The sequence below is a fragment of the Salmo salar genome, chromosome ssa24, assembly GCF_905237065.1.
Source record: "Salmo salar chromosome ssa24, Ssal_v3.1, whole genome shotgun sequence".
Taxonomy (NCBI): domain Eukaryota; kingdom Metazoa; phylum Chordata; class Actinopteri; order Salmoniformes; family Salmonidae; genus Salmo; species Salmo salar.
Window position 1 is genome coordinate 455,072 of NC_059465.1, and position 13,283 is coordinate 468,354.

Sequence of the window (13,283 nt, forward strand, 5' to 3'; positions counted from 1 at the left end):
AACATGCATTGAGATACCGATCTGTTATTAACATGCCACTCACGACAGTGTAAGATAGGGAAAAACGGGGGCCATGCTGAGAAAGGTTATTGCTGTATATGTATTCTAGGTTGTGTGGAACATGTGTGTGATCATTGTTCCAGATGAGGGACTGTTTGAAACTGACTAATTGACTTCAGCACATTTTAGTATGTTTATAACTATATAAGTGGCCTAGCAGTAGTAACGAATGTGTTATGGTTTAGATGGAATGATCTATGTGCAAATGTATTTGTGGCCGGAGGCAAAGTACAAAGAGGGCCTGTCTCAGAGACAGAATGTTCCCATAAGGGTGAGATAGGAGTCATATGATAGCGCTTCTACCATAGATTGTGAACTATTGCCCTATAATACTGTCTTCTAGCTTTACTGATTGATATTATTGTATTCTCTCTAAGTTTTGCATCATGATATTCACTTGAGTAGGAATGTGTCACTTATGAGAATAAGTGACCCATTCCTACTCAAGTGAATATCATAAAATAGCTGTTTGTGTATGAGTCCGGGTAATTAACAATGGACTGAGGCAAAGTGCAAGAATGTATACTACTGATAAGAAGACCGGGAGATGTGTGGAGGAGTACCAAAGGTTCTGGACTCGGGATGGGAGGATAACACCACCTGCCTAGACACAGAGATTCATTGTACATCCTAGACAAAGGAGGGGGAGGACTTGTCTGGGGAAACAGAGGGCCAAAGTGAGGATGACATTGCGTGGGAACACCTCCTGTAAAACCTGCAGCCTGATGGGGAAGTCTGGGTACAAGCATGAGGAGGTATTTTGAGCCTTAATTTTTGTGAACCCCAGCAGAACAGTATCCAAAGGTATAGTTAGGCTAAGGGAGAGTGAGAATCGTCATATTATGAAACTTCAGTTTTTGCCATATATGATTATGCATAGCTTAACGCATTACTAACACTTGTCATATATTGTGTTTTCTTTTCAAGTCTTTTGCTATCACTCTCTTAGGAACCGGAAGGAGGAAGAGAAAGTCAAAATCTCCAGCTGAAATGTCCTTATCAGTTGTACAACAGGAGGGGTAATGGCAGAAAGGGGGGGAGTAAAAGTGTGCATAGTGTGATTATAGGTTTGAGGCCTGGGCTTTATGCCATGAAAGCAGATTACATAGTCAGAGGCCATAAGTCTCGGAGGTGTAAACATCCAAATCAACTGAGAATATTAATCATGTTTTCTTTTCTGTTTATTTATAAGTTATTTCTAAGTTTATTTAATGTTGAACAGTATGGAGCTACTAATTAAAAAAAATAGGGATTGTTGGATTGTAGCTTGAAATATACTTTTTAATGATACCAAACTAGAACTTATTGATTATTTTACATGTATAAGGAATGTATATGTTGGGGTCAATGAAGGGTGGATAGGAATTTGATGTATGGAAATTTACCGAGTGAGACAAGGGGAAGTGCAGAAAGTTCATTTTCTGTTCGTAAGGAGGGAGGCAAAGGGCAACAGTCTAGTTAGTCTCTGATAAGGCAGACCGGCTGTTGAACAAGGGAAGAGTGAGGAATTCGACTCGAGGTCAAGTCAACAGATGAAGTGAGAAAAAACCTTGGGGAGGGGGGACTCAATGACTCTCCTACTACAGTCCTATCTCATATACATACACTTCCACACCCACGAAGGTTCTAGCATCAGGCAGGGCCATGACTACACCAGTGAGAGGAACCAATAAGTTCCTGCCTAGCAACAGAGATGTATTGGCTGTCTAGATGTGTAAGGAGTTGACCCTGCCTAGTAGGAGGTTATATGTGCTTGTGTAATCATACCTTGTCTTTGCAGCTGTATGACCCAGTGGGTGAATAAACTTGGGTTTGAGCTTTTTCTAGTCGTCCGTTTGAGTTTTTACTCTGTTTGTTCAGAACCTAACAGATGGCATCTGACCAAATTATGCAATAATTTAGTTCTGGGTTAACCGAGATTACCAACTAAGTCCCTGATCTAAACACTCCATAGAACCCCATAGGATAGCTACTAATGATAAAAGCTAAAGTTCCTGTTCAATCCTGTGTTGAAAGACCAAATTACTCAGTTGAGTAAAATGGAATCATGGAGTTAGGGAGAATTTCAGTCCGTAGAATCTTAGTCTTCCGGAAGATTTCAAAAGGTCATTTCCTGGGTCTCATTTGGGATGACAAAGACCTGTCCTCCTACTCCACCTGCTCCTCTCCAGGTTAGGAAGACATCTCTACCTATGTATCTACAGAGACATCAGAGCAAGGGTCAGTTTCTTAGGTAAGAATATTTAAAATGCATCTAGACCCAACTATCAACTGTTATGGCACTTATTGGCAGGTAGATGACTACAGAGCCATTGAGAGGTTGTAGCTGGCTGGCAGCAAGGTAATTTGTGGCAAGGCAGAATTGAACTGAAGAGCAAAAATAAGCAGATCCATGATATATCCATGCGGCATTGTCTATGGAAAATACCTAATCAGCAGACTGTACCTGTTGAAGCAGACTCAGAGGAAACCATCTGGAAATCCTATAACATCTCAATGACCAGAAGGAATAAAAAGACTGTCAAGACTCATTGTGAATTGTTTCATGATGATATATAGCCCACAATCTCAATGTATCACACATACAAGTCCAACAGTCTGACAGAGAATCCTCATCTAATTCCACTGGCCACACTAGTAGCAGGATGTAGCTTAGGAACGTTATTAGCCCTGCCTGCAGTATCTTGTGGTTGCAGGCAGCAAAGCAAAGCTGCTCTCATCTCACAGCATGGCTTCAATATTGCAGCATATTGAGTCCTTCCTACTGCAAAAGCCCTTAGGCTGGAGCAACTACAAATAGGTGGCACTGCAAGCCCTAAATGTCGCCATGTATAATTTTATTTATTTTTCTCCTAAATCTACTGAAGAGCAGCAATGACTACAGCATTGGACATCTCTCGTCTCATTTCGGGGGGTGTGAGCTCACCTTGGTCCTACAGCGAGAGTCCCCGTCCGGGTCGGTGAGTTTCCCTCCGTACGCAGCAGGAAGCTGCTCTGGGTCTATGTAGTTCAGCAACACCTCCTGCCAGTTGGCTGCAGAACAGACAGGTAAAGAGAGAGAGACTGATATTACCATTTTACGTTTGAGTTATTTAGCAGATGCTCTTATCCAGAGCAACTTACAGTAAGTGCATTCATTACCTTTACTGACCTGACGGGTTAAGCTGGGTAGAGTTAGAGACGATGCAACCATATACTGTATGAATTCACAGTGTATGGAATGTTCCTACTGTAATAGAAATGCCATGCATAGAGCTGACATGATTCAGCATTCTGGAACAGTATATTTTTATGGGAACATTCCAATGGAAATACAGAAGTGTCTTACCACCCAGGACAATGATCTTGTTGCGGGTGATCTCACTCAGGAAGTGCTTGACGAGGTTGTAGGCCACGGGGAAGAGCTTGGGGGCTGAGGATTGGAAAAGAGAGAACATGTGTGATACAATGGTGTCTAATTAAGGTTTGAGAGATGTGAGACACACAACATAAGTAAGTTTACTACTGGGATACTAAGGGGTAACATCTCCCTCTGGAATCCTTAATTGGTGAAATTGCCACCTCCGTTTGAGATATTACAACAACAAAGAAGTTACTGCAAACAACGATCATGGTTCTTTTCCCTTGGACATCATTGCACGTGTGATAAAACAGCAGAATATGTACTGCATTATTTATTTTTTAAATACCGCCGGACGTTCCTCTTCTCCATTTCATCAACAAAAATAATAACAAAGGTGGTTGGGGCAAACAGTGGCTCTGTTTCCCCAAATGCGGATTCGATCTTTAGAGTCATGTCCATTATTCATGGTTTCTTTAGGATCTATCTTTTTCAAATGTACAAAGAAACGATAGCATAGTTTGTCTTCTCCAGATAATTTCTCCACATCCAGATATAATAGATTGATATGACGAAAAAGTGGTGGTGAAACGTACCTTTAATGACAAATAGTCTCTTGAGGCCCTCAGGGTAGTTGTCTTCAAACATGGTCAGGATCTGTAAGGATACAACACTTTAATCAGACAGTATCATCTCAGAATACTTTCCCCCTATGGATTCAACAGAACAGTGTGTGTGTGTGTGTGTGTGTGTGTGTGTGTGTGTGTGTGTGTGTGTGTGTGTGTGTGTGTGTGTATACCTCTCCGTAAGTCTCGATGGCAGGCTTCCACAAATGTTTGAGACCCAGACCCTCACAGTCATAGATCATAGTAATGGCTTCCACATGCCTCCCGAGCTGGAGGAGAGAGAGAGCGAGACAGATGGAGATGGAGAGAGAAATAGAGAGGGTGGAAAAGAGAGAGAGATGAGAAGGAAGGCAGAAAACAGAGGGAGAAAGTGGAAGGGAGTGTTAAAGTGTTAATAAATGTACACTACATGACCAAAAGTATGTGCACAAAAAAGATGTTGGCTCTTAGATGGCAATCACCTCACTCTCTCCCAATTCACCAGTGGATACAGTTACTATTAGAAGGTATAACATTGGAAACATCGACAGCGAGAATGAATCGGTCTAGTCAAGGAACAATTGAGCCTGGACAAATATACTTCACTCTAAAGGATAACCTAAGCTAAAGCCCAACAGATACAAATAAACAAATAAATAATCTATAAATCCCAACATGTACACTCATAAAACAAATATGTATACATATATAAACTTCTGACTTCAACTATATATATATATATATATATAGTTGAAGTCAGAAGTTTATTAAAACTCGTTTTTCAACCACTCCACAAATATCTTGTATACAAACTATAGTTTTGGCAAGTTGGTTAGGACATCTACTTTGTGCATGACACAAGTAATATTTCCAACAATGGTTTACAGACAGATTATTTCACTGTATCACAATTCCAGTGGGTCAGAAGTTTACAAACACTAAGTTGACTGTGCCTTTAAACAGCTTGGAAAATTCCAGAAAAGGATGTCATGGCTTTAGAAGCTTCTGATAGGCTAATTGACATCATTTGAGTCAATTGGAGGTGTACCTGTGGATGTATTTCAAGGCCTACCTTCAAACTCAGTGCCTCTTTGCTTGACATCATGGGAAAATCAAAAGAAATCAGCCAAGACCTCAGAAAAAACATTGTGGAGCTCCACAAGTCTGGATCATCCTTGGGAGCAATTTCAAAACACCTGAAGGTACCACGTTCATCTGTACAAACAATAGTATGCAAGTATAAAGACCATGGGACCACGCAGCCATCATACCGCTCAGGAAGGAGACGCGTTCTGTCTCCTAGAGATAAATGCATTTTGGTGCGAAAAGTGCAAATCAATCCCAGAACAACAGCAAAGGACCTTGTCAAGATGCTGGAGGAAATTGGTACAAAAGTATCTATATCCACAGTAAATCAAGTCCTATATCGACATGACCTGAAAGGCCATTAAAAAGGCCTGACTACAGTTTGCAACTGCACATGGGGACAAAGATCGTACTTTTTGGAGAAATGTTCTCTGGTCTGATGAAACAGAAATAGAGCTGTTTGGCCATAATGACCATCATTATATTTGGAGGAAAAAGGGGGATGCTTGCAAGCCGAAGAACACCATCCCAACCGAGAAGCACAGGGGTGGCAGCATCATGTTGTGGGGGTGCTTTGCTGCAGGAGGGACTGGTGCACTTCACAAAATAGATGGCATCATGAGGAAGCAAAATGAGGTGGATATATTGAAGCAACATCTCATCAGTCAGGAAGTTAAAGCTTGGTCGCAAATGGGTCTTCCAAATGGACAATGACCCCAAGCATACTTCCAAAGTTGTGGCAAAAGGGCTTAAGGACAGCCCTGACCTCAATCCTATAGAACATTTGTGGGCAGAACCGAAAAAGCATGTGTGAGCAAGGAGGCATACATACCTGTCTCAGTTACACCAGCTCTGTCAGGAGGAATGTGCCAAAATTCACCCAACTTATTGTGGGAAGCTTGTGGAAGGCTACCCAAAACGTTTGACCTAAGTTAAACAATTTAAAGACAATACTACCAAATACTAATTGAGTGTATGTAAACTTCTGACCCACTGGGAATGTGATGAAAGAAATAAAAGCTGAAATAAATCGTTCTCTATACTATTATTCTGACATTCCATATTCTTAAAATAAAGTGATGATCCTAACTGACCTAAGACAGGGAATTTTTTACTAGGATTAAATGTCAGGAATTATGAAAAACTTAGTTTAAATGTATTTGGCTAAGGTGTATGTCAACTTCCGACTTCAACTGTACATACAGTTTATATACACTACCGTTCAAAGGTTTGGGGTCACTTAGAAAAGCACATTTTTTGTCCATTAAAATTACATCAATTTGATCAGATATACAGTGTAGAGATTGTAAATGTTGTAAATGACTATTGTAGCTGGAAACGGCAGATTCTTTATGGAATATCTACATAGGTGTACAGAGGCCCATTATCAACAACCATCACTCCTGTGTTCCAATGGCACGTTCGTTGTGTTAGCTAATCCAAGTTTATCATTTTAAAATGCCAATTGATCATTAGAAAACCCTTTTGCAATTATGTTAGCACAGCTGAAAACTGTTGTCCTGATTAAAGAAGCAATAAAACTGGCCTTCTTCAGACTAGTTGAGTATCTGGAGCATCAGCATTTGTGGGTTTGATTACAGGCTCAAAATGGCCAGAAACAAATAACTTTGTTCTACTTGTCAGTCTATTCCTTGTTCTGAGAAATGAAGGCTATTCCATGCGAGAAATTGCCAAGAAACTGAAGATCTTGTTCAACGCTATGTACTACTCTCTTCAGAACAGCGCAAACTGGCTCTAACCAGAATAGAAAGAGGAGTGGGAGGCCCCGGTGCACAACTGAGCAAGAGGACAAGTACATTAGTGTTTAGTTTGAGAAACAGACGCCTCACAAGTCCTCAACTGGCAGCTTCATTAAATAGTACCCGCAAAACACCAGTCTCAACGTCAACAGTGAAGAGGCAACTCCAGGGTGTTGGCCTTCTAGGCAGAGTTGCAAAGAAAAAGCCATATATCAGATGTTTTGTGCACAGGGGCATTGTCATGCTGAAACAGGAAAGGGCCTTCCCCAAACTGTTGCCACAAAGTTGGAAGCACAGAATCGTCTAGAATGTCATTGGATGGTGTAGCATTAAGATTTCCATTCACTGGAACTATGGTGCCTAGCCCGAACCATGAAACTGGGTACTGGATTTCCTGACGGAAAGATCATCAAGAACATCAACCACCCAAGCCACGACCTGTTCACCCCGCTATCATCCAGAAGGCGAGGTCAGTACAGATGCATCAAAGCTGGCACCGAGAGACTGAAAAACAGCTTCTATCTCAAGACCATCAGACTGTTAAATAGCCATCAATAGCCGGCTACCAACCGGTTACTCAACCCTGCACCTCAGAGGCTGCTGTCCTATGTACGGAATCACTGGTCACTTTAATAATGGAACACTAGTCTCTTTAATAATGTTTACATACTGATTTACTTATTTCATATGTATATACTGTATTTTAGTCAATGCCATTCCAACATTGCTCATTCTAATATTTATATATTTCTTAATACCATTCTTTTTCTTTTAGATGCGTGTATTGCTGTGAATTTTTAGATACTACTGCACTGTGGGAGCTAGGAATACAAGCATTTCGCTACACCCGCAATAACATCTGCTAAATATGTGTATGTGACCAATAAAATTTGATTTGAAAAACAGCCCCAGACCATTATTCCTCCTCCACCAAACTTTACAGTTGGCACTATGCATTCGGACAGGTAGCGTTCTCCTGGCATCCGTCAAACCCAGATTTGTCCTTCGGACCGCCAGATGGTGAAGCATTATTCATCATTCCAGAGAACGTGTTTCCACTGCTCCAGAGTCCAATGGCGGCGAGCTTTACACCACTCCAGCCGCTGCTTGGCATTGCGCATGGTGATCTTATGCTTGTGTGCGGCTGCTCAGCCATGAAAACCCATTTCATAAAGCTCCCTACAAACAGTTATTGTGCTGACGTTGCTTCCAGAGGCAGTTTGGAACTCCGTAGTGAGTGTTGCAACCGAGGACATATGTTTTTTATGAGTTACGCACTCGGCGGTCCCGTTCTGTGAGCTTGTGTAGCCTACCACTTCACGGCTGAGTCGTTGTTGCTACAAGACGTTTCCACTTCACAATAACAGCACTTACAGTTGACCGGGGCAGTTCTAGCAGGGAAGAAATTTGACAAACTGACTTGTTGTAAAGGAGCCATCCTATGACGGTGCCACGTTGAAAGTCACTGAGCTTTTCAGTAAGCCCATTGTACTGCCAATGTTTGTCTATGGAGATTGCATGGCTGTGTGCTCGATTTTACACACCTGTCAGTAATGGGTGTGGCTGAAATACACTATATATAGAAAATTAGGCTATGTCAGATCTGTGACCATAGCTCGGGTTTTCAACAAGGATGACAAAGATTCTACAGGAACACTTCATTAGTGGTATAGAATCTCAGTAAGGTTGGTGCCAGGTGTTTTTCCTGGTCTTGTAAAACATACTGTATGTTCATGTAAAACTCCTGATCCTCCACATACAGTACTGAAAATCATAGATAGTGGCCTCATTGATTTAAATGGGAATCCCCATTCTAATAATTATATTTATATGAATGAAACCTCCCCATACCCTCTCAGACTGCAGGTCACACTCCTTCTGCAGCATCTCACAGTCTCTGATCTTAGACTTGATGAAGTCCTGTTTAGAGGCAGACAGGAAGAGGCCCTTAGGGTCCACAGGGCCGATGACATCCCACCAGATGGGGCTTCCCTCCCGGTCAAACCCGCACATCCCACCAGACAGGTACTTCTCAATAACCTGGACACAAATGCAATGGAAACACACTATTAACACCATGGTAACTATAGAATAACTATCTTCAAAGTAATGACTCGGGACGTCGGGTTTGAAATGAAAGCTTCTTTTAGTAATACTACTGGTTCACGTTACATTTAACAAATTTAGATTCTACAAACAATAAAAGTAAGTTGCTAGCGAAAAGTCAGGATAATCACTTGTCACTTGACATAACTGGCGCGATCTCTCTCTACCTCCTGTCGCAAGGCATTCTGGAACTTGCAGTCAAAAGCGTAATTTAATACTAACCAATACAACAAAATATGTATGTTGTTCTCTCAATCTCCAACACACAAATTCTAATACAATTACATATGTAAATAACTCGAATGAAAATATCTTTAGATACAGCTCAATGAATTAACTTAAACATTAACTCTGTAAACCATTAAAATTACAAGTAACAGAGTAATACCATGGCACTACTATACAGTCAAATTTCAACTATTTCAGTATTTAGGCCCATCTGATATTTTAATAATCGAAAAAGATAAAAATGTACTCTGCTAATAGGTCAATTGAATAAGGGTGATAACAGACTGTCATACCTCTGGAGGCTGCCATTCTGTGGTGATTGTGTCTGCTTTCATGTGTTTCCTGAAGTCAAGGTGCTGGAAATAAAGCATGACAGAACATGAATGGCTCCAATAGTTTTTACATGTAACGGATTGAAATAGCTCTCTCTCTCTCATGCACACAAACACACTGTTTGTGTCAGGAGAACAGTGACTATAGTGAGTTAAGTAGATCAGTAGGTTTAGACTGCCAGTGTGACAATACCTGCATAAATACCCCATCAGCATAAAGTGGATAATACATTACACACTTCAGGAAATGATAGAGCTGAGCGATTAACTGACCTTTCGTCATTTATGGGGTTGGTAAACAACTAATTGACCGTCATTGGTTCAATTACTTGAATTCCATTTTGTTATGTGTTCTTTTGTGAGCCCATTGCGCCGTTTCTCTAGAGAAAAACTGATCCATTCACAAGATAAATCAAGTCAAGGACTATGTGGGACGCTGGGCTGAAGGGACTTCATTAAGTTTTCATTAAACAAATATTCAACCTAGTTGACTGCAGAAATGTGCTAATGAACTACAATGACCACATTCCATTGTGAACGTTTTTTTCTGGCTCAGACAGATGGATCAGAGAGGAAGAGGCAAAGTGAGAAGCTTCATTCTTGACAAAATCTATCTAAAATAAGCACAATGCAATTCCATGGGCTTATTGTGGAACTAAGCTTGTTGCCTTCCTTCCCGCGTTTGGGACGACTCCCATTGTTAGAGCGGAGACATGAGCATCTCGTCATTATATACAGATCTCTGGATGGATACACTGCTAAATTAGGTAAAATAAACATAGACTGCATGAGGGTGGAATGTACGTACACAACAAACAACGAGAGGGATGGAGAAAGTTTGCGAAAATAGGCCTTATCTACTTTGAAGAACTAGTAAAATTAAACTCAGCAAAAAAAGAAACGTCCCTTTTTCAGGACCCTGTCTTTCAAAGATATTTAGTAGATCTTTATTGTAAAGGGTTTAAACACTGTTTCCCATGCTTATTCAATGAACCATAAACAATGAATGAACATGCACCTCTGGAACGGTCGTTAAGACACTAACAGCTTACAGAGGGTAGGCAATTAAAGTCACAGTTATGAAAACTTAGGACACTAAAGAGGGCAATAAATTGCAATGTCCGTACTGTGAGACGCCTAAGACAGCGCTACAGGGAGACAGGACGAACAGCTGATCGTCCTCGCAGTGGCATACCACGTGTAACAACACCTGCACAGGATCAGTACATCTGAACATCACACCTGCGGGACAGGTACAGGATGGCAACAACAACTGCCCGAGTTACACCAGGAATGCACAATCCCTCCATCAGTGCTCAGACTGTCAGCAAAAGGCAGAGAGAGGCTGGACTGAGGGCTTGTAGGCCTGTTGTAAGGCATGTCCTCACCAGACATCACCGTCAACAACGTCCCCTATGGGCACAAACCCACCGTCGCTGGACCAGACAGGACTGGCAAAAAGTGCTCTTCACTGACGAGTCGCGGTTTTGTCTCACCAGGGGTGATGGTCTGATTCACGTTTATCGTCGAAGGAAGGAGCTTTACACCGAGGCCTGTACTCTGGAGCGGGATCGATTTGGAGATGGAGGGTCCGTCATGGTCTGGGGCTGTGTGTCACAGCATCATCGGACTGAGCTTGTTGTCATTGCAGGCAATCTCAATGCTGTGCGTTACAGGGAAGACATTCTCCTCCCTCATGTGGTACCCTTCCTGCAGGCTCATCCTGACATGACCCACCAGCATGACAATGCCACCAGCCATACTGCTCGTTCTGTGCGTGATTTCCTGCAAGACAGGAATGTCAGTGTTCTGCCATGGCCAGCGAAGAGCCCGGATCTCAATCCCATTGAGCACGTCTGGGACCTGTTGGATTGGAGGGTGAGGGCTAGGGCCATTCCCCCCAGAAATGTCTGGAAACTTGCAGGTGCCTTGGTGGAAGAGTGGGGGAACATCTCACAGCAAGAACTGGCAAATCTGGTGCAGTCCATGAGGAGGAAATGCACTGCAGTAATTAATGCAGCTGGTGGCCACACCAGATACTGACTGTTACTTTTGATTTTGACCCCCTCCCCTTTGTTCAGGGACACATTAGTCTATTTCTGTTAGTCACATGTCTGTGGAACTTGTTCAGCTCATGTCTCAGTTGTTGAATCTTGTTATGTTCATCCAAAATTTTACACATGTTAAGTTTGCTGAAAATAAACGCAGTTGACAGTGAGAGGACATTTCTTTTTTTGCTGAATTTATTTTGTCAGACAGCTCTGCAGCATACTTAGGCAGGCAAGCTAAGTAGGATGACTAAAGACAGTATAGTATGGGGAGCACATAACGATAGATGACCTGGCTAGATGGATGGTCACTACCTGAGCAAAGATGAGATTATTACTTTAAGGAATGAAAAATAATAAAGTCATCAAATAAAAATAAAGTTATATAAACTGAAATATTTCCAATATTTTGGCAATTGAATGCCCACTATTTTTGACTTTGGAATTTACATTAAAAAGCTCTAAAATCATTGTTTACATACACTACCGGTCAAAAGTTTTAGAAAACCTATTCATTCAAGGGTTTTTCTTTATTTTTACTACATTCTACATTGTAGAATAATAGAAAACATCAAAACTATGAAAAAACACATATGGAATCATGTAGGAACCAAAAAAGTGTTAAACAAATCAAAATATATTTTATATTTGAGATTCTTCAAATAGCCACCCTTTGCACACTCTTGTCACTCTCTCAACCAGCTTCACCTGGAATGCTTTTCCAACAGTCTTGAAGGAGTTCCCACATATGCTGAGCACTTGTTGGCTGCTTTTCCTTCACTCTGCGATCCGACTCATCCCAAACCATCTCAATTTGGTTGAGGTCGGGGGATTGTGGAGGCCAGATCATCTGATGCAGCACTCCATCACTCTCCTTCTTGGTATATAGCCCTTACACAGCCTGGAGGTGTGTTGGGTCTAAAAAACAAATGGTAGTGGGACTAAGTCCAAACCAGATGGGATGGCGTATCACTGCAGAATGCGATGGTAGTGATGCTGGTTAAGTGTGCCTTGAATTCTAAATAAATCACAGACAGTGTCACCAGCAAAGCACCCCCACACCATAACACCTCCTCCATGCTTTACGGTGGGAAATACACATGCGGAGATAATCCGTTAACCCACACCACGTCTCACAAAGACACGGTGGTTGGAACCTATCATTAAGGCAAATTTGAAGAATCTCAAATATAAAATATATTTGATTTGTTTAACACTTTTTTGGTTACTACATGATTCCATATGTATTATTTCATAGTTTTGATGTCTTCACTATTATTCTACAATGTAGAAAATTGTAAAAATAAAGAAAAGCCCTTGAATAAGTGGGTGTTCTAAAACTTAGTGTTAGTATTCACACCCTTCAGTCAGCACTTTTTGGCACCAATTATAGCGGTGACTCGTTCCTGGTAAGTCTCTAAGAGCTTTACACACCTGGATTGGGCAACATTTGCCGATTGTTCTTGTCAAAATTCTTCAAGCACTCTCAAATTGGTTGTTGATCATTGCTAGACATCCATTTTAGGTTATTGTCATGCTGAAAGGTGAATTCATCTCCCAGTGTCTGGTGGAAAGCAGACTGAACCAGTTTTTTCTCTAGTATTTTGCCTGTGCTGAACTCCATTATGTTTCCTTTTTTATTCTAAATAACTCCCTAGTCCTTAACAATTACAAGCATACCCATCACATGATGCTGCCACCAATATGGAAAATATGGA

At 41.4% G+C, this 13,283-nt stretch overlaps 1 protein-coding gene and 1 long non-coding RNA gene across 4 annotated transcripts in view; one reads left to right on the plus strand and one right to left on the minus strand.

Moving 5' to 3' along the window:
- The window catches only part of LOC106584883 (SEC14-like protein 2), a 51,861-nt gene that overhangs the window by 21,360 nt on the left and 17,218 nt on the right, over positions 1-13,283 (minus strand). For all 3 annotated transcript variants that reach the window (XM_045706674.1, XM_014170488.2, XM_014170489.2), the window contains 6 exons: positions 9,479-9,541; positions 8,703-8,891; positions 4,200-4,295; positions 3,997-4,057; positions 3,389-3,472; positions 2,987-3,093 (listed from right to left, as the gene is read on the minus strand). In XM_045706674.1, coding sequence (XP_045562630.1) covers positions 2,987-3,093; positions 3,389-3,472; positions 3,997-4,057; positions 4,200-4,295; positions 8,703-8,891; positions 9,479-9,541 — 600 coding nt within the window. The remainder of the gene's footprint in view (positions 1-2,986; positions 3,094-3,388; positions 3,473-3,996; positions 4,058-4,199; positions 4,296-8,702; positions 8,892-9,478; positions 9,542-13,283) is intronic.
- On the plus strand, positions 639-1,881 carry LOC123730370 (uncharacterized). The gene is made up of 2 exons (XR_006761732.1): positions 639-815; positions 988-1,881. It is a non-coding gene; the product is annotated as an uncharacterized lncRNA (long non-coding RNA).